Below are 22,671 nucleotides of genomic sequence, written 5' to 3'. Positions count from 1 at the left end.
AGATAACTCAGACTCAAAATAAACACAGGACTATTCTGAAGTCCTAAAACAGACCAAAGAGAACACCAAAGAAACTTTTCCCAAACCTGCCATCAAATCAAAGGCTGTGAGGCTAAAGCCAGCAGGTCTGCAGTGCTGGCCTCCCTGCCAGCAGCTTCATAAAAGCTGAAGGCGACAACAGGAGAGTGTGTTTGTATACCCCACTGCCTCTAATAAAAGTGTCCTGATTTTTCCTTTTTGTCTGATTTTGTACTCGAGGGACTACCCTGCTGGACAAAATTGCTTTTCCACTTTGGGGGGAGAAACCTGGTTTCCACATTCTTTCACGGTTCTATTGAGTACATGACAAGCTCTCTGCTGAGATAACCCAAGGGAGTCTACCCACCTTATACAGACCAAAAAGTCCCAGGTCCCGGAGTACGTTCAGGGCACTGACCCTGGGTCCTGTGGTGATCTCTCCAGCTACCTGCAGGCGAATCTTTACTATCTCCAGTGGATTAGTAAAGATGACTTGAGAGCCGCCAGCCTGCAGGCAAGGGAGGAGAGACAGAAGCAGATTTCTAAATCAGAGACCAACTGGAGCGTTACCAAGAAAAATCCAGGAAAGCCTCTCTACAGCACCACTTTACTCCTCCCTCTTCATAGGGGAATGAGAGGCCCGCGCTTTGGCTGATGCTAGAGGGGATCACAGGGATGGGCCCAAACCCAGTTTCAAGCCAATCTATGTCTGGGTTTGTTTTGATTTGAAATGTCAAGAGTATTTCTCAAACCAGTCTTTCCAGGGTCAACCCAGCCATATCCAAAATGGCAAAACTAATAAACGTATTTGGAAAACAAAAGTGAAGCCAGATGAGGCAACGGGGAGCTCCCCACTGGTTGGTATCTTCTGGAAGCTGGAGGTAAAATCTGGATCTACGAGGGTCCCTTTCCCTCTCTAAGCGAGCATTCGGGTTAGCTCAGCCACCTGCTTCCCCTTCCTCGAATGGTAGAGCGATTAACACATCTTTGCCCCACAGAAGTGCCTCAAGTCAGAGAGGAAGAGTCTCCCCCAGTACAAATGCTAAAATGTATTATCCTGAGCAAAACTCTTGAGACAGATACATAGCTAAAAGGAGAGAATTTAGAAAGACACTTTCGGCATCAAGACAAAACCAGAAAAACTCTGCTGGGAAATGGACCGTCTAGTTACCATGAGTACAAAACTGGCAAATCAAAACTACACCCGACAATGGTGCTGAGTGACGGGATTTGAATTTGGATAATGAGGGTGTATTTGCATCTGAAATCTGTTAACTAGTAGAGGTGGAAAAAAAAAAAAGAATGTTTAACAAAACTGCTACCAATTCTTTTTCTTTTTGTAAGGAAAAAAATGTGTTTGTATGGGTATGTGCATATATGATATATAAAAATAAGTTTTTAAAGCAAAAATATAGGGGCAGCTGGATGGCTCAGTCAGTTAAGCATCTGCCTTCAGCTCAGGTCATGATCTCAGGGTCCTGGGATCGAGCCCTCCACCGACCCCCCCCCCCAAGCCAGGCTCCCTGTTCAGCGGGGAGTCTGCTTCTCCCTCTCCCTCTGCTTCCTCCCCCCTGCTCCTGGCTCTGTCTCTCTCTCTTAAATAAATAAATAAATTTCATTTGCACATCTTCATCTGAACTGCAGCTGTTTATATTACACAATCATAACCATATATCATGGTTATATAATATAATCATATTATATACTATATAATCATAACTTCACTGTGATAGCATGTCACCTGTGAAACAGGAACTAGGAAAGGCCTCGCTGGGGCACTATAATTCCACAGGTATAGAAATACTACAAACAATACCCTTCAAACTCATGTGTAGCATTCAATGACACTTCAACACTCTACCTTCATCCACATTCCTGTTCATGTTTCTAAAACCCACAGTCCTTCCAGTCCTACTTCCAAGGAGTAGCAAGTCTCAGTCCATTCTCCTAACTGGCTGGGCGTTACAAGCCCTCAACTACGCCTGCTCCAATCCTGACCCCTTACTCCTATGGACCACACGTCCGCAGGTGCCAACACTGACACAAGATTCCTTTCTGCATTGTGGGAAGCTTACTGTCCTCCATTCCCCAGGGCTCTGATCCCCTTTTTGTCCACCAAGCATGGGGGTGCAGCAATTTGCTGTCTCTCTCCAGGTTTCCTGCGACTCCCAACTCCATAATCCATACCACTGGCACACAAGCCCCTGAATGACAACTGACCCGATTTTACATGTTGATTTGCCTGTGTTTCCCTCTCTTAATCTGCGCTGCAGGGAGAAGGAAGCATTTCAATGTTTCAATCTAAGCAAACAATACTTTCAAAAGGATTGCTGGGTGAAAAATTATGTTAAAATGATAATCCAAGTAAGTGCTCCCATAGCTAGTATTAAAGACCAAACCAATTGAAAAAGTTTACTACTTCCCTGAAATCCCTTGTTTAAATAATGGTTGCAAAGACTATCTTTGGGAAAATGCATCTTATGTTCTAAACTAAAGCGTATTTAAAAAAACAGGATAGAAACACAAATTTTGATTATAATCCCCAAACTTTGCCACAGCCAGATGATGTCAAATCTTGGATGCCATTCATTAATTATGGACATCATGTTTAAACAAATACAAAGTTCTTCCATGTTTCTAATCATTAGTAAAGTATAACATCCCACAGAGCAAGAGTACTCCAGCCAGCAGTCCCCCACCCCACAACTCCTCCTCCCCTCCTCGCCAGGCCCATTGGGAAATAATTGCCAGTTGACTGAGAATTGTACTCCTTCAACAGCTCTTCACATTTCTTTCTCAGTGTACATGTAACATCTAACACATTAACAGCTGTATGCTTTGAAGATCTGTTACCCAGAATGCATCCTAAGTCCTGAGAATGCAATGGACATAAGGACAAAACTAAACTGATTTGCATTTATATATACATCTGACAAGTAAGCATGTAAACAAGGAGGCAATGACACCATAGCAAGGCACACATCTATGAGTGTGTTTCACACTCATGTACTCTACTGTATTTGAAGGAAGAAAACGTCTAGCAATTGCATAGTCTATATATGCCTTAAAAATTTATATTTTTAAAAATCTTTACGATAGGCCTAGGAATATGTAGGCCAATACTATCCAGAAACATTGAATAATTTTAGAAAAAATAAGATTGTTATTTAAATTGTCTACAACTTTGGATATTTCCTAACACTTAAAGGGAAATTTCCATGGCAAATATGTGCTGTCCTTTTCTAAACGCTGAGATTGACCACTATCTCACACATGTTAAACTGGGAACAGTGGGATGGGGGAAGAAAATCTGCAATTAATTCAATCGCTCTAGTAAGAATTCTAATGACATGGATTACATTTTATCACATTCTTAACTGCTTCCTCTCCGAAAAACAAATACAGGAAAATTGCATTTCTCTTCTATCTTAAGGCTCTACTAATTATAAGTGATATTACATTAAAAACAGCTTTTCACAGGGAAAAAAAACACAGTAAACATAATCAATGAATATAATGAATTTCAGAAGTATTGAATTGTGAAATAAAAATATGGTAACTTTTCAATGGAAAAAAAGTACCTGTATTTTTACAAATATGCTAATATGTTTGCTGTTCTACAAATATGCAAATGTTTACTACTTTAAAAAGCAACAAAATTAAACCAAAAAATGTAAATGCCCAGTAAGGAAATAGTTAAGTAAAAACAATTATAAGCTCTTAAGCAATAAGATCTGGTAATAAAATTACGCCAGGTAACATAAACCAAACATAAAATATAGGTATGCAATGATCAAAATTAGTTTATCAAAATTAGAATGGCTTAGACATGAAAATATTAATTACCTTCTGGAAAGAGAAATGAGTACCTGAAAGAATTTTTAAAGCATATCCTATTGTTCCTTTTAAATTCTGAATCATGAACGGTTAACTACTCAAAAACAAAAAACCAACAAAAAACCAACCATAACCAACCAAAAAACAAGAAACAGAGCTGGTCTTAGAAACAATGGCTTCCTTTACAGACTAGGTCCTCTCTCACATTCTTCCCCATGATAAATTTGCTAATTTATATACACTAAATGCATTTTAAAAACTAATTAGCACTAGATCCAAAACTTTAAACAGTCTTATCCATCTATGTAGATAAAACATAAAAAAAAATCTAAGCAAATACAGCTAGTTATCTGAAATAATGAAGGTATATAAAATTTCAAATTAAATCATGATGATATACAGTTCTGTACTCTTAAATGGACTTGGTCTAATTTGACATCCTGATGCTTACATTAGGTAACACCATTCCATACAACATGTTGGTGAATTTTTTCACTGACCAAATCATCAAAATTAGCTTCTAAACTTCTAATGGTGAAATTTCCCTCTTCAAATGTGCTGCTTATTCTTATAAACAGAGACAAGCATTAATATTAAAACTTTTAGAGGCTTTCAGTTTTCATTACTAAATTGTTTCTTTGTTCTAGAAATGAATTACAAATGACACAACAAAAGAGAACACATCTCATTTTGAATGGTTATCTATATATAACAGAAATGGAAAGAATGTAAACACTTCCATTTAATCTTGTGTCACATAATTATTTTTTTAATGAGAAAAGAAACCAACTAAAGTAGACAATAAAAATTAGGAGAAAAAGGATGTAATACTGAGATGTCACCAGGCCTCTGATATGCCTGAGGCCAAGGGGTTGCACACAGGATTAGGCCTGTTCAACCTCCTGCCCTCAAAATCCTACCCCAGGGGCAGAGTCCACAAAGAGGCAAGGGACCTGGCCCTGCTTGTGCCCAGTCTCCTGTTTAATTTCTTCTTTGATCTGTTTTCTCCTGTAGTTTGGAATTATTTCCCTCCAACCACAATCTGAACAATTCATTATAAAGTCTTCCCTTACAGAGATTGATGAAAATCTAACGTTAATTTAAGGCCACACTAGGAATTTGAACAGATGTACAAAACATGTGCATTTAAAATAACCAAGCTAATAAAAGTCACAGAATTAGCTGTCACCAGGACTGACTCAAGAAGAATAGGAACAGTGACTCTGTCTCACACGCCATCAACCAAACACTCTTAGATATTTTATAAAGCAATGGGAAATGCTATGGTTCTTTCTAAAATAGCCTAGGACCATGATAACCTAAAAGGAAAAAATTGCAATTTGCTTACTGCTGAGTCACTGACATATGCCAGGGTGTTAGGATATGAATAGACAAAACTACACATACCCCTAACTAGGGTAAAGGAAGAGTCAAATCCTCTGTGTACCTATCATGAGCCACTCCAACATAAATATACATGGACTCTGAATTTGTTCACATACGTACGTGTGTTCACATAAGTATGCAAGCATCAAGCTGGGAGCACACTGATTCCTGGGATGGCAGTTGGAGGTACTATTTCCAACAACTCTTCAGAGATATGCAAACTCAGTTTGCTGAGGAAGACACAGCATAAGGGCTGGTCAGCTACAAATCTTGGCCCCAGGGTTAGTAAATGCTCCAACTAACAAGTGGACCTCTTGCTGCACCTATGGGTGTAGACACCCATAGGCTGAAGGGAGGAAGCATGGAAGAGTACAAAGATTCTAGGTTTGTTGACCTATACTGTCATTAACTTTGTAACCTTGGACGGGTCATAACCTTCCCAGTCCTTGGTTTCCTGATATGACAATAGGGATCCCAATGGATGTCCCTATATACCTCACAGAGCTCTTGTGCACTGATGTGAGAGCACCGTGCAGACTGAACGCAAGATATCAAGGGAAGGGATGTGCTCTTCAGGAGCTATGTTCACACAGGGCTAAGAACGTCTGCAACATGATAAGATTACACTAGCTTTTTGCTGAGCTATAAAGATGTTCTGATTAAGACTTCTACCCATTCAGAAGTATACACTCTCTGAAAGAGGTAATGGGATCAGGCATGTATGTGCTCTGGCTAGAGTTTAAACATAAAAATAGGTATTTACCAATGGGACGTTTTAAAAATACATATAGATCAGTCTATTTAGACTAATAAACTTTCTACTTTTGTGACTTGGAAAGACATTAAATTTTTTTCCCATTTAAGTTTATAGATATGTCTACAAAACTTTACATAATCTCTTGTTTGAAAAAAAACCGCCACAGAGGGGACAGGTCAACATGATGGTATAGGAAAACCCAGAACACAGCAAATCTACAACTACATACAGAACAATTCTCTCCGAAAAAGACGTGAAAACCAGCTCAACAGCTTCTCCACAACAATGGATAAAAAGACCACACTGAGACAGGATAAACAGGCAGAAATGCAGTATGGCCAAAAACCCCACCCGTGCTGGGATGACCCACAGCAAGAGCGGTCTCACAAATACAGAGAATATCCTTGAGGAGCAACAGGTTTGAGCTCCACATCAGGCACTCCAACTCTTGGGACCTGTACCAGATAAACAAGTCCCCAAAATGTCTGCCTTTAAAAACCAAGAGATCCAAAGGGGTAAAGGAAACAAAGACTCCCCTTTCGAAGGGTTCATGTCACACTCACTCACCCGATGACCCAGCACAAAAGCAGCAGGTTAGAGGGCACCTAGACCACATGTGATAGAGATTCATTGGCTAGGCATAAGGCATCTGCTGGAAGAAGAGGGGTCTGTTGGAACCCTCTCTGAGGATGAGGGTGCTGAGAGGTGCAACCACGTATAAAGCTAATGTGAAGGTTAAAAAATAAAAGCAGTAAAAATAACTATAACTATGAAAGGAGTTCAAGATGGTGGAGGAGTAGGAGAACTTTTGGTCCCAGGAATTCAGCTAGATGGCTATCAAATCATTCTGAACACCTGTGAACTCAACCGGAGACCTAAGAAAAGAATTGCTGCAGCTCTACAAATAGAAAAGCAACCACATTCTGCAAGAATGACAAGATGGAAAAACTTCCCTCAAAAAAGAGAACAAGAGGCAGTACTGACTGCCAGGGACCTAATCAGTATGGATATAAGATGTTGGAACTAGAGTTTAGAATAACAATTATAAAGATACTAGCTGGGCTTGAAAAAATCATAGAAGACACTAGAGAATCCCTTTCTGGAGAAATAAAAAAATTAAAACCGAATCAAATCAAAAGAAAAAAGGCTATCAATGAGATGCAATAAAAAATGGAGGCTCTAACTGCTAGGATAAATGAGGCAGAAGAGAAAATTAGTGGTATAGAAGACCAAATGACGGAGAATAAAGAAGCTGAGAAAAGAGAGATAAACGACTACCGGCAAGACTGTCGTTCAAAATAGAAGGAGAGATAAAAAGCTTCCAGGACAAAAAAAAAAAAAAACTAAAAGAATTTGTGATCACTAAACCAGCCCTGCAAGAAATAATAAAGGGGAGCCTGTAAGCAAAGACAGAGCCCAAAAGTAATATAGACCAGAAAGAAGAGAGACAATATTCAGAAACAGGGACTTTACAAGTAATACAATGGCATTAAATTCCTCTTTCAATAGTTACTCTGAATGTAAATGGGCTAAATGCCTCAATCAAAAGACACACAGTATCAGATTGGATAAAAAAGCAAAACCCATTGATATGCTGTTTGCAAGAGACTCATTTTATTTTTTTAAAAGATATTATTTATTTATTTATTTATTTATTTATCAGAGAGAGAGAGAGAGAGAGCGCGCGCACAAGTGGGGGAGTAGCAGGCAGAGGCAGAAGCAGGCTCCCTGCTAAGCAAGGAGCCCAATGTGGGACTTGATCCCAGGGAGCCGAAGGCAGACACTTAACCAACTGAGCCACCAAGGCATCGCAGCAAGAGACACATTTTAGACCCAAAGACACCACCAAATTGAAAATGAGGGGGTGGAAAACTATTTATTATGATAATGGACATCAAAAGAAAGCTGGGGTGGCAATCCTTGTATTAGACAAATTAGATTTTAAACCAAACACTGTAATTAGAGATGAGGAAGGACATTATATCATAATAAAGGGTCTATCCAACATGAAGATCTAACAACTGTAAATATTTATGCCCCTAACATGGGAGCAGCCAATTATATAAACCAATTAATAACAAAATTAAAGAAACACATTGATGATAATATAATAACAGTAGGGGACTTTAACACCCCACTCACTGCAATGGACAGATCACCTAAGCAGAAGATCAACAAGGAAACAAGGGCTTTGAATGACACACTGGACCAGATGGTCTTCACAGATATATTCATAATATTCCACCCTAAAGCAACAGAATACACATTCTTCTTGAGTGCACATGGAAGGGGACTAGATCACATCCTGGGTCACAAATCAGATCTAAACCAGTACCAAAAGATTGGGATCACTCTCTGCATATTTTCAGACCACAATGCTTTGAAACTGGAACTTAATGACAAGAGGAAATTTGGAAAGAACTGAAATACATGGAGGCTAAAGAGCATCCTACTAAAGAATGAATGGGTCAACCAGGAAATTAAAGAAGAATTTTAAAAATTCATGGAAACAAGTGAGAATGAAAACACAGCTGTTCAAAATCTTTGGCGGTCCTAGGAGGGAAGTATATAGCAATACAAGCCTTTCTCAGGAAACAAGAAAGGTCTCAAATACACAAACTAACCCTACACCTAAAGGAGCTGGAGAAAGAAGAGCAGATAAAGCCTAAACCCAGCAAGAAAAGAGAAGTGATAAAGATTAGAACAGAAATCAAGGAAATAGAAACCAAAAGAACAGAACAGATCAACGTAATTAGGAGCTGGTTCTTTGAAAGAATTAATAAGGTTGATAAACCTCTGGCCAGACTTATCAAAAAGAAAACAAAAACGACCCAAATAAAATCATGAATGAAAGAGGAGATCACAACCAACACTGAAGAAATACAATTGTAAGAACATGCATGAGCAACTATATGACAACAAATTAGGCAATCTAGAAGAAATGGATGCAGTCCTAGAGACTATAAACTACCAAAACTGAAACAGGAAGAAATAGAAAACCTGAACAGACCCATAACCAGCAAGGAAATTGAAGCAGTAATCAAAAATCTCCCAATAAAACAAGAGCCCAGGGCCGGATGGCTTCCCAGGGGAATTCTACCAAACATTTAGAGCAGAATTAATACCTATACTCCTGAAACTGCTTCAAAAAAATAGAAATGGGAAGAAAACTTCCAAGCTCCTTCTATGAGGCCAGCATTACCTTTATCCCAAAACAAGACAGAGACCCTACCAAAAAGGAGATTTATACACAAGTATCCCTGATGAACATGAATGCAAAAATTCCCACCAAGATACTAACCAATAGGATCCAACAGTACATTAAAAGGATTATTCACCACGACCAAGTAGGATTTATTCCTGGGCTGCAAGGGTAGTTCAACATCTGCAAATCAATCAATGTGATACACTACAGTAATAAAAGAAAGGACAAGAACCATATGATCCTCTCAATAGATGCAGAAAAAGCATTTGACAAAGTACAGCACTCTTTCTTGATTAAAACGCTTCACAGTGTAGGGATAGAGCGAACATACCTCAATATCATAAAGCCATCTATGAAAAGCCCACAGCAAATATCATTCTCAATGGGAAAAAATGAGAGTTTTTCTGCTAAGGTAAGAAATACAGCAGGGATGTCCACTATCACCACTGCTGTTCAACATAGTAGTAGAAGTCCTAGCCTCAGCAATCAGACAACAAAAAGAAATAAAAAGCATCTGAATTGGCGAAGAAGTAGTCAAACTCACTCTTTGCAGAGGACATGATACTCTATGTGGAAAACCCAAAAGACTCAACCCCAAAATTACTAGAACTCATACAGCAATCAGCAAAGTGGCAGGACATAAAATCAATGTACAGAAATCATTTGCATTTCTATACACTAACAATGAGACAGAAGAAAGAGAAATTAAGGAGTCAATCCCATTTACAATTGCATCGAAAACCCTAAGACACCTAGGAATAAACCTAGCCAAAGAGGCAAAGGATCTGTACTCAGAAAACTAGAGAACACTCATGAAAGAAACTGAGGACAAAGAAATGGAAAAACATTCCATGCTCATAGATTGGAAGAACAAATATTGTTAAAATGTCTGTGTGTAGAATGTGTAGAGCAATCTACACATTCACTGCAATCCCTATCAAAATACCATCAACTTTTTTCACAGAGGGGGAACAAATAATCCTAAAATTTGTATGGAACCAGAAAAGACCCTGAATAGCCAAAGGAATGTTGAAAAAGAATACCAAAACTGGTGGCATCACAATTCTGTACTTCAAGCTCTATTACAAAGCTGTAATCATCAAGACAGTATGGTACTGGCACAAAAACAGACACATCGATCAATGGATCAGAATAGAGAACCCAGAAATGGACCCTCAACTCTATGGTCAACTAATCTTCGACAAAGCAGGAAAGAATATCCAATGGAAAAAAGACAGTCTCTTCAACAAATGGTGTTGGGAAAATTGGACACCACACGCAGAAGAATGAAAATAGACCATTTCCTAACACCATAACACAAAAATAGACGCAAAATGGATGAAAGACCTAAATGTGAGAGAAGAATCCATCAAAATCCTTGAGGAGAACACAGGCAGCAATCTCTTTGACTTGGCCACAGCAACTTCTTGCTAGACATGTCTCCAAAGGCAAGGAAAACAAAGGCAAAAATGAACTATTGGGACTTCAGCAAGATAAAAAGCTTCTGCACAGCAAAGGAAACAGTTGACAAAAACCAAAAGACAGCCAACAGAATGGGAGAAGATACTTGGAAATGACATATCAGATAAAGGGCTAGTATGCAAAATCTACAAAGAACATATCAAACTCAACAACCAAAGAACAACCCAACCAAGAAATGGGCAGAAGACATGAACAGACATTTCTGCAAAGAAGACATGCAAATGTCCAACAGACACAAGAAAAATTGCTCAATACAAATCAACACCACAATGAGATACCACCTCACACCGGTCAGAATGAATAAAATTAACAAATCAGGAAATGAAAGATGTTGGCGAGGATGCAGAGAAAGGAGAACCCTCTTACACTGTTGGTGGGAATACAAGCTGGTACAGCCACTGTGGAAAACAGTATGGAGGTTCCTCAAAAAGTTGAAAATAGAGCTACCCTATGGTCCAGCAATTGCACTACTGGGTATCTACCCCAAAGATACAAATGTAGTGATCTGAAGGGACACCTGCACCCCAACATTTATAGCAGCAATGTCCACAATAGCTAAACTATGGGAAGAGCCCAGATGTCCATCGACAGATGAATGGATAAAGAAGATGTGGTATATATATACAATGGAATATTACTCAACCATCAAAAAAATAAAATCTTGCCATTTGCAGAGATGTGGATAGAACTAGAGGGTATTATCCTAAGCAAAATAAATCAAAGAAAAACAATTATCATATGATCTTACTGATATGTGGAATTTAAGAGACAAAACAGAGGACTTTAGGGGAAGAGAGGAAAAAATAAAACAAGATGTAACCTGAGAGGGAGACAAACCATAAAAGACTCTTAATCATAGGAAACAAACTGAGGGTTGCTGGAGGGGGAGGGGGAGGGCTGGGCTAACTGGGTGATGGACATTGAGGAGGGCAAGTGATATAATGGTCACTGAGTATTATATAAGACTAATGAATCAAAGACCTGTAACTCTGAAACCATAATACATTATATGTTAATTAATTGAATTTACATTTAAAAAAATAATAAATAAAAATTGCTTTACCTGTTTTAAAAAAAAATAGGCATTACATAATAATAAAAGAGTCATTCTAGCAAGATCATATAACATTGTAAATACTTATGCACTCAACATAGGAGCACCTAAACATATAAAGGAAATCTTACAGACCTACAGGGAAAAATTGACAGTGATACAGTAATAGTAGGGGACTTTAATACCCCACTTACATCAATGGATAGATCATCTAGATAGAAAATCAATATGGAAAAATCAGCCTTAAAAGATACATTAGACCAGGGGCGCCTGGATGGCACAGCGGTTAAGCGTCTGCCTTCGGCTCTGGGCGTGATCCTGGCGTTATGGGATCGAGCCCCACATCAGGCTCCTCTGCTATGAGCCTGCTTCTTCCTCTCCCACTCCCCCCGCTTGTGTTCCCTTTCTCGCTGGCTGTCTCTATCTCTGTCAAATAAATAAATAAAATCTTAAAAAAAAAAAAAAATACATTAGACCAGATGGACTTAATAAACACATACAGAACATTCCACCAAAAAGCACCAGGATAGACCACGTTAGGCCACAAAACAAGTCTCAATAAACTTAAGACTGAAATCTTAGGGAGAGGGAGAGAAAATTCTTCAAAGGACACAAAGTGAAAAATACTGGAAATCGCATGTCTGATAAAGGACTCTAAATATATAGAACTCTTATACTTGATAATAAAAGACAACCCAACTTAAAAACAGGCAAAAATTCTGAATAGACATTTCTCCAAAGGAGATATACAAATGCCAATACATTCTTGAAAAGATGCTCAACATGTCAGTTATTAGATTACAACAAGATAACACTTCATATCCACTAGGATAGCTATAATCAATAACAAGAATGTGGAGAAATCTGAACCCTTATACACTGCTGGTAGGAATGTAAAATGGTGTAGCCACTCTGGAAAACAACCTGGCAGTTCCTCAAAATACAAATTAGAGTTACTCTATGACCCACCAATTCCACTCCTAGGTATACACCCAAGAGAAGTGAAAACATATGTCCACACAAAACTTTTAACATTAATGTTCACAGCAGCACTATTCATAATAGCCAAAAAGTGGAAACAACCCAAAGTTCAACAACTAATGCATAAACCAAATGTGATACATCTAGATGATGGAATATTATGCACCAATGAAAAGGCATGAAGTACTGATACATAGTGCAACATGGATAAACCCTGAAAACAAAATGCTGAGTGAAAAGGGCCAGACACAAAAGGCCACACATTTTTTATTCCATTTATGTGGAATGTCCAGAATTGGTGAATCTATAGAGATGGAAAGTTTATTAGTGGGTGCCTAAGGCTTGGTAGGGGGAGAGAGGAAAGACTGATGGGCAACAGCTGAAGGGTACCAGGTTTCTTTTTCAGGTGATAACTATGCTCTAAAATTGACTGTGGTGACAGCTGCACAACTCCGTGGATACACCAAAAACTGCTGAGCTGCGCACTTTAAATGCGAGAACTGTAGCGTATGTGAATTATAGCTCAGTAACGCTGCTGTTTTTTAAAATATTCCTGAAACATAGCAGGCATTCAATGAGTGAGAGAATAAATAAATGAGAGAATAAATGAATAGAAACATATACCAAATATTGAAGAATATGGATTTGGAGACAGAAGTGGCTTGAATCTCAATTTTTCCATTTACTAAGTGCTGGATTTCATTGAGCTTTTAATTTCTTCAACTCTGGCTGGGAATAACGAGATGATGCCTGTCCAGTGCAGTCCAGGGCAGGACGCTCAAGAACGGTAGCTATCACGATGACTTCTAATCAGAAGCATGTATTTTCTTTGGTGATATGGAGAAATGCAGCAAATCACAATACGGAATTCTGCTTTGAAATTACCACAGTAGAATATGATTAGACTTAAGATTAAGTTTTATCTGGTGAGAATGATCAGGAACTACCCTTTTTCTATGAGATGTAAACATAACCTAAGTCTGGTTCCCTTCACAGGAATAAAGAGAATAAATCCTTCCCAGCCTTGACAGCTTGTTGAATGAGAATTAATAAATGGAAGAATGAATGAATGGAAATATACTAAATATGAATAAATATGGATTTAAAACAAAAGTAGTTTGAATCTTAACTTTACCACCTACTAAGTCTGGATCTCATTTAGATTTATTTTCTTCAACTCTAGTTGGGAATAATAATGAGATAGATAATGCCTATAAAACGTTGGGGGGGAGGTTGCCTGCATGGTGTAGTTAGTTGGGTATCTGACTCTTAGTTTTGGCTCAGGTTATGATCTCATGGTCGTGGGATCAAGTTCCGAACTGGGCTCCGTGCACAGTGCAGAGTCTGCTTGGGATTCTCTCTCCCTCTGCCCCTCCCACTCGTGCTCTCTCTCTTCCTCTCTCTCTCTCTAAAATGAATAAGAAAATAAAATGTTTGGCTAGGCAAAGTCCCTACTGCTCATTAACAATCTTAGCAGATTAGAGCTACATTAGAAGCAAAAACCAGTGTCAATGACAGTAACGTTTTAATTGAGTGATAAGTTTACAGATGCTCATTATAGTGTGTACTAGATTTATAGTGTGTACTTTTCTGCATGTATCAAATATCACATACTCTTAAAAATACATCGTAAAACAAAACAAACAACCAAAAAAAATAAGGTCTGAGGACTGGATATTTTTATTTCTTGGTCAATTCATTATCTAGATCAATGAACACCATTTTTCCTACAGGACAGCAGTCAATTTTATAGCAGAATTTCTCTCCCATATATAGGGAACTCAGAGCCCGGGTCTTAGATGATCCCTCTGCTGGGGAAAAACCTATAAAGCCAATACTGTCTATTCAGTTTGAACCATTTCTCTTGAATTAATCTGCATTAGGTTAACACATTTTGCAACAGGTTAACACAAGGTACATCTTTAAAACTGAGTGATTTTTGAGAAAACAGCAGCACTGTTCTCAGCTGGTGATACAGACAGCACTTAGTCAAACACCCACAGGGACGCTGCACATCATATCACCACCACTATCCAGGATGGTGGGGGCTTTCATGATCAGGCTCACAGGCAGCCACTCTTCCCTGTGTCTATCTGGTGGCTGCTTACCAGGTTTCATTCAGTAAAGAGAGCATCCTATATTCCGCAATGCCTAATATTCTTTAAACAAGAGACTCACTCATTTTAAGGCTTTATTCTCTGCTGAAATACACAGACATGGGGAGAAGTGGCAGATTATGCTTTAACAATCATTTACTCTGTAGTGTGATTGAATTCATCAGTACAAACTCAATAATTACACATTTTCTTTCCTCCCTGAATGAAGAGATTTAGAAAAAAAGAGGGAAGCAGAAAATGTTTGAGGTGAAGAACTGCAGACAACCTCATCATTCTGCCTAGAGCCTAACCTGTCTATTTTTCATGCTGTCAATTTCCAACTAGACAATCCATCAAAGTTCTCAGAAATGATTCATGATTAAAGAAGAGATTTAGAGTGTCAGCACAACCCTCAAGGCACCCTAGACTTCAACAGAAATTCCCAAAGTTCAAACCTAGAAACAGGGTCCACAGTAGGAAAAACAAAGGAACCAAAGATCTGATTACAGTTTAACCACTTAGGTCACATGTCAGACATGGGAACAGGTCAGTTTCATGGGCAAAAACCTCTGGGTATTACAAAGGGAAACAGAAATAATTAGCTACACGGAACAGAAAGAGCATGACTTAGGAGATTTCTGGTAAATATATGCCTGAGCAGTGGGAAAACTGAGTCTGGAAACTTCTTAACCAAACTAAACCTAAAACCATTGAGAAAAAGAATATTTACAATTTGCAAACATTCTCTCATTTGAAGAGAAATAATTACAGCATCTAATTGGGGTAAAGAAAAGAGAAACTACTTTTTTTGTGATTTGCTTAAACAAAGGTCTTATTCTATATTCATTATTTGTCCTTCATGAAAAAAGAAAGTCAGTGAAAGAGGTGAGTTTGCTTCCTAAGATTGCACTTAGATGGGCATGTGTGTAAGCATACACACAAATGCACACACACACACACACACACAGCCCCAAACACCTTTTCAATAGGAACTTTGGTTACACAAAGGTGAGGAACCAGGTACGTACCAGGCTGACAAATCTCATCAAAAAGAATCCAGAGCAGCCGCTCTCTCTGACCCTTGGGGCATCTTCACAGAATTAAAAGCTGCAAAGGTCATTGACCTCATCACCTCAAGTTCCACAAGCAACTGAGGAGGGTTTAGCCAAGACTGTCAGCCAATTCAACTGGAAGTTATTAAGGGTTTCAGGGACAAAATAGACTAAATAAGCTTTAAACAAATCGTGTATTAACAAATTTGAAATGAACAGCACAAATAAAATTAGTTGAGCTACAAACTTAAATTTGAGAATTGGTCTAATCCAATGTCATGCTCACACTTTAAAGACAGAAACCTTTGTGCTGTAAGTGAATATAATCTGAATCTCTGCATTCAGAATTGTAATAGCTTTAACATAATTATGGTTGTTTGCTATAACCTCTGTTCCCTAAGAAGGAAAATTATAATTATTCCACAATGGTTTACTCAGTCCTACACCTAAAATATAAGAGCCCAATTAATCAGTCATCTCACTTATTTTAAAGTTCCAGGCAATATAAATGTATGGGAACTCCACCCACTACTCTATTTTCTGTGATATTTAAGAATCTGGATCAGAACTTTAAAAAGTGTGGAAGGTAATGTCAGGAGCTTTTAAGAGTCAGAGCTGATAAAAATACTAACTCTTTTTTTCACTCAAAAACAGATCATGCAATGAAATTAGAAAGCATTCCTTATGATCACTGAGAAAATCTTAGAATCCCTTGAGTTCAGAAGGAATGTCACTCAGATATATCTAATGTGCAAAAAGGTTAAAGGAACACACTTGCCATGAGAAATGCCCAGTATTAATACTTACACAACCTCCGGCAAGGATTTCTGCTAAAAGTGGAATGGAGCCATCTCTTCTGGTAAATTTGTCCCGGACAAAGTCATTAACCTAATCAGAAAGACGACATCAGTTAACCGGAATTCTTAACCGTTTCCTTTACTGGTATGTTACTGGTTTTCCAAGTCATCAAAATACCTGTCTCATGATAAAATTAAGAATTATCAAATGTCTACAAATAAGCTGAAAGTTTTACAAATGTCTTGGTAGTGTGCCAGTCTCAGCAGCATCAGCATTAATTTTTAGCTTAATGATAATCTAAACAAATGACATATAAATTCAATGAGAAAGAAACTTACCGTCAGTTTAATGGCCTTTTCTGGAGCAACCCCTATGAGTTGTGGTATCAGACCTAGGTAAACAGAGAGAAGCATTAGCAATATGAATGTACTAGACATGAATATACAAACCCAACAAGTAGTGGTTTCTCCCATATTATTTACTTATCAAACATTTAAGGGTTTTCACTAAAATATGGAAAAATGAATTATCCTAAAAACTCTGTACATGTATGTGATAATTATTGATGTCAAATATAATGCTATGCTTTCTTGAGGCTATAGACCCTTTTCTTAAGCATGCTTCCTTTAAAGCCTAGTTATCTAACATCTCCCAAAAAAAGTACCTGAGGAAGGAATGGAGCCCATGATCTCTACTCCCGAACACTGCCAATAAAAATGTAACCAAATCCCCACCCTTTACAACCAACAACATATAAACATACACAAACACTTTAGAGAAGCCAATGTTGTGTGTTCGGAAAACCTCTGCAAAGCATGTTATTGAGTGGACCCAGATTTTGCCACAAATGATGCTATTACCTATGTAATAGCATACGGTGGTTTGGTTATTACAGAACACCAACTCCCATAATTTTCTCTTCAGAGAAAACCAGAATTCAGTACTCATTTAAAGGAAGCCAAAACTGCAAAGAAAAATGCAGTTTTAAGTATCATTTAATGGGTGTCTTCTACAAGCAAAAACATATGCCTCCTGCATTCTTATTTACTAATATATGTCAAACTTAAGATATTTCAAAAGACCCTTCTTAAAACAAAGGAAATCATTATTCTTAGAAAGTTAAATTTCCCAGGCTGGCTGCAAACTGGAAAAGAAAAAATATATAAACAATTCAACATCTGTAGATATTCATAAGGCTCAGCTTCCTAAAGCACACAGATTATCCAAATTGCTGGCGTACATTTTTTGCATACATTTTTTAAAGATGCTAACAATAAACATTCTATACCCTTTAAATCACCCAGCCATGGGGGAGTTATGTATGTGTTTGCACACTCACTGCTGATCTTAAGCCTACTTTGAGGATACTGCTGAGTGATTTTCTATGAATTGAGAGCCAGCAAGTAATCATACATACAGGCTACTGTCAGTCAAACTGAATTATCAATGACAAACACAAATCTGCACACACCTTTAATGGGTAGCAGACTGATTTAAAAGAATAAATCAGCAGATGGCAGTCTTAACTTTCTAACCTTCATGATTATGAGGTCCTATTACTTTTAATCTAACTTCCATACAACCATGTCAGCGTGTGTATTTGTTTTACAACTTGCCTCAATAAGGCTCATGGAATTTTAATAAAGTACTGATTTATGTCATTTTATCACTATTGCCTGCAAAGAAATTTAAGCTAATCTGTCAACAATTTTGTCAATCACCTGACAGAATAATGGACCAGTTCTAAGCAATATATGACAATCTCAATAATCATAGTGTTCACATACAGGACTCCTACAATCTTCTCCCTAATACAAGAGTCTTTCATTTAAAGAACTGATTTTTATCAGCTCACATCCTGAATAAAGCTAACAATCCCTCCACCTCTCCCCACCCCCAGACTTGCATATTGGACCCATTTAATTAACATGCCATCTCTCGGAAATGAAACTTTCTGTAAGCATCCATCCACTGAGACGGCTAAACTGTGCAGTATATATCCAGGTTACTTCTAATAGGAACATTCTCTTTAAAAGTATACCAAGGAGGAAGAAAGGTTATTATTCAACAAAGAAAGACTGGAGATGACAAAGGAAAAAAAAATAAAAACCTTACCACCACTCAACCCTTCTTAAATTCCTCGTTAAATCTAGATATGCAGGGTTTAATACAGCTTAAAATAAGCATTCCCATGCACAGATCTGTATTCTGGACAATACACACCTTTTCCCATGGAGTAAGTACATGTTATACAGCTAGAATTTAGAGAGGCTAGAGCTCTGAATATTTGAGTAAAATTAACAACATGCGTTCTTAGGAGCAGGGTATTTGAGCCTAGTTTGATTTGACCACTCTCTTTTCTTTTCTTTTTTTTTTTTTTAAGATTTTATTTATTTATTTGACAGAGATAGAGCCAGCCAGCGAGAGAGGGAACACAAGCAGGGGGAGTGGGAGAGGAAGAAGCAGGCTCATAGCGGAGGAGCCTGATGTGGGGCTCGATCCCATAACGCCGGGATCATGCCCTGAGCCGAAGGCAGACGCTTAACCGTTGTGTCACCCAGGCGCCCCCAAGACCACTCTCTTTTCTTATTCTATATATAATGCCAAAAATGAACATCCTAATGACCCTCTCCTTTAAATGTAAATGTATCAGAGATACATTTTTCACTCGAATATCTGCAAATAATGCTAATCAGAGGTGTTTTTTCCTGTCCGTGAGCAGAAGCTTTGTGCTGGTCCAATCTTTCTTTCCAAGGAAGAGGTTCTAAGCCAAACAGTTCAACAGAGCTCAGAGTGAGCTAGGGATTAATGAGACCGTGTGTGCAAGCAAATAAGTACAGTAAATTACATCAACGCTCTGGACTTGAGCATGTAGAGAATATTTTCAAAGAATTCCAAGTGGCGCCCAAAGGGATTAAAAAATTAATCTCCCTCCCAAAGGAAACCCTAAATTCTTCTGCGAAAACATGCACATGAAAGTCATTCCCTCTCCAAAGAGAACAAGTTCCTACAAAGCCCACGGGGGTGGGAAGAATCCTACAGGGGGTTGTTGCCTCGATGCTGACAGCACTGTGCTCAGCCTTGACTTGGTGGTAACATTCCCTGCAAAAGAAAATCTCTCTGCTTTTACTCAGTGCCTCTGAGCTAAGGGGAGGAAAGGACAGAGAATGAGACCTGGAGCCAAAGGTTTTCTTTGACTCATTTTTTTTTTTTTTTTTAACTTCAGATGACTCACTGGAAAAAAACACTTATGAATGGTCTCCTCGGAAGAGACAAACACATCTGGTATCTCTTTCAATGTAAACAAGGGCACAGGGGGTAAACTCACCTTCAGGTAACAGCCTGGCTTCAATTTCAGAAAAAAGAGGCATCTCTCTCCTCTCTTTGAGAAAAGCAGCTCTCTACTTCTTAGCTGTCATCCTTTATTCAACCTGCAGACATGTGCCTGAGTTTCTAAGAGCACAGTGACCACAGACCCATGTCGGGACAAAATGCAGGATTTGGATTCCATGAAACATAAATAGCAGGAAGAAGAAAGGAAGGCCTTGTCTGCAGACTAATAATGCTAGTTACCGGGAAGAGTGTAAAAAGGGAAACAAGCAACAAGAAAATAAAGAGAGAGAAACAGCTCTAGTCTGACTGGACAGGCTACACACTGATTTTCATAATGACTGAGCTAAAAATCTGCTGCTGGGGAGATCAAGTCACTAACTTCAGCAGCTGAGATAGGCTTACTCACCCCGGTAGAGTCCAAAGAAGCCCTCATAACGCAAGACTTTCTTAAAACAGTCAAAGCTGTTTTTGTACATGAGCTCGCCCACCACAGAGCCAGTGCCACGTTGGTTTTGCATGCGGGTCTTCACCAGATCTATAGGGTACACTGCGGTGGCTCCCACGGCTGCAAATAAAACCGTTTTTAGGCTTAGAAGAGAGCACAATTAAATGGAGGATCTTTAACGACAACAAATCTCATCTCAAAGGACTAGAAAACAAAACGCAGTCTCTACTCTCACAAAAAGAGACTGTGTGTTTTTTCCTTCTCCCATACACTGCACGCCGCTGAAGGATGGCAGGCTAGCAGTTGGGGTCCATAAATACATCTGCTTCCGAGAACAACTGCAGTGGATTTTCAAGTCATCACCAACATTAAATCATCAAGGCTTGATTTTTTGTAACAACATGAAACTATTATATATAACATATTTCTTTATATTTTCCATTCAGTGCCTAAATATAATACCACTTACCCCTAAATAACCATGTATGTTCACACAGGTATCTGTAATTTTAAAACCTGGTTTACTAAAGCATTTTGGTAAATTAATCTTAGTTACGAGCATAATATCAGAACCAATCTCACAACATGACCTTATCCCTTTGTACAGAATTTGGTCTTTAAAAAAAAAAATGCCAGGCTTTAGAATTTTTCAGAGATTGAAAAATGTATAAAATGAATTAGAGTGCTATATCTTTCAACTGTTGAAAACCAAAACATGTTCTGCAACTTCTAAAACTGAAACGAAAAAAAATAATAATAGTTTCATCAGTTCAGGCTTGTTAGGAAAAATCATAAACATTTTAATCACACCTCCGAGGTTCTTCACAAAGCAACTTCAGATTCCTACACATTTTCTGTAGAGAGATTCAAGCCAAAAAAGTCTCTCAAATTTTGCCCAGGAGCCAGGACGGGAGGTTCCTTTTAGCAAATAGTAACTACAAGTCCAGGTATTCTTCAAGCAGTAAAAAGGGAGAGGAAAAAAATATAAGTAGAAAAGCCAAAGTAAATCACTTTAGGAGGTTGTTTTATTTCATAAGGTCCTGGGATTTCGACCCCAAATCTTGATTTCCTGCCTGCCCGCATCCCCAACACCATTAACACAGTATCATTTCCATTTCTTCATCCTGGTTCTCCGCAGGATAATTAAGCTGAGTGCAGCACACGTCCAGACTTTCACTTTTTTACAGAGCTTTTGTCCCGAAGACCAGCTGTGCTGCAGCAAGTCCTCTGATCGCAGGTGGAAATCAGGAATACTTCAGAAAGCCCTGCCGTCATGTCCCACAGGAACAACAAACTGCACCTCTGCTGATCTGTCTCGGTCTAGGGAGATAATATTGCAGGCACACAAGCTGGGAACAGTACATAGCCATGTCACTCACCTCCAGCAACTGAGCCCAGAGTGAATCTATAAGCAGACTCAGCAATCTGGAGCCAGACAGGCCTGCCCAAACCGTGAGATTGCTGTGGGGAGGAAAACATGTAAAAAAATTTTTGGAAAAGTATAAGGCAAATTAAAAAAAAAAAAGCTACAATTCAGCTATTTTAAGATTTTAAAATGGATACCTCAATTAGCATTTATAAATAACATCCAGCCAAAGAGACACTGTTGTTTTTTTCCTCCCCCATTTTTTTTTTTACAAGCCTATTAATACCTGATTTGTCTGCTACTATTGGGGAATACACTATCATTCCAGAGAAGTGACTCTTTCAGGTAAATAAACATTTCCGGTATAAAATCCCCTCCCCCTTCTTTACTTTAACCAACCTAAAATTTTAATATATTTCCTTTTTTTTTTTTTTAAGATTTTATTTATTTATTTGACAGAGCGAGAGAAGGAACACAAGCAGGGGGAGTGTGACAGGGAGAAGCAGGCTTCCCGCCGAGCAGAGAGACTGATGCGGGACTCAATCCCAGGACCCTGGGATCATGACCTGAGCCGAAGGCAGACGCTTAACGGCTGAGCCACCCAGGCGCCCCTAAAATGTTAATATATTTCTGAAATGTACAAGAACTACCTTGAGGGACGCAGGGGTGGCTCAGTCAGTTAAGCATCGCAGTCTTAATTTCAGCCCAGGTCATGATCTCAGGGTCATAAGATCGAGCCCCCTGTAGGGCTCCACACTCAGCCGGGAGTCTGCTTAAGATTCTCTCTCTTCCTGTACCTCTGGCCCTCCCCACCTTGCTTGCTCACACGCACTCTCTCTCTCTAAAATAAATAAATTCTTT

At 38.6% G+C, this 22,671-nt stretch overlaps 1 protein-coding gene across 5 annotated transcripts in view; it reads right to left on the bottom strand.

Annotated features, from left to right (window-relative positions):
- The window catches only part of SLC25A12 (solute carrier family 25 member 12), a 91,198-nt gene that overhangs the window by 6,884 nt on the left and 61,643 nt on the right, over positions 1-22,671 (bottom strand). For all 5 annotated transcript variants that reach the window (XM_040643925.1, XM_040643932.1, XM_040643930.1 and 2 more), the window contains 5 exons: positions 21,824-21,905; positions 20,406-20,564; positions 17,005-17,057; positions 16,676-16,756; positions 386-526 (listed from right to left, as the gene is read on the bottom strand). In XM_040643925.1, coding sequence (XP_040499859.1) covers positions 386-526; positions 16,676-16,756; positions 17,005-17,057; positions 20,406-20,564; positions 21,824-21,905 — 516 coding nt within the window. The remainder of the gene's footprint in view (positions 1-385; positions 527-16,675; positions 16,757-17,004; positions 17,058-20,405; positions 20,565-21,823; positions 21,906-22,671) is intronic.

This window comes from Ursus maritimus, unplaced genomic scaffold (assembly GCF_017311325.1).
Source record: "Ursus maritimus isolate PB19 unplaced genomic scaffold, ASM1731132v1 scaffold_1, whole genome shotgun sequence".
NCBI lineage: Eukaryota > Metazoa > Chordata > Mammalia > Carnivora > Ursidae > Ursus > Ursus maritimus.
The sequence above is the reverse complement of the archived record's forward strand: the minus strand, read 5'-3'. Positions and strand labels throughout refer to the sequence as shown.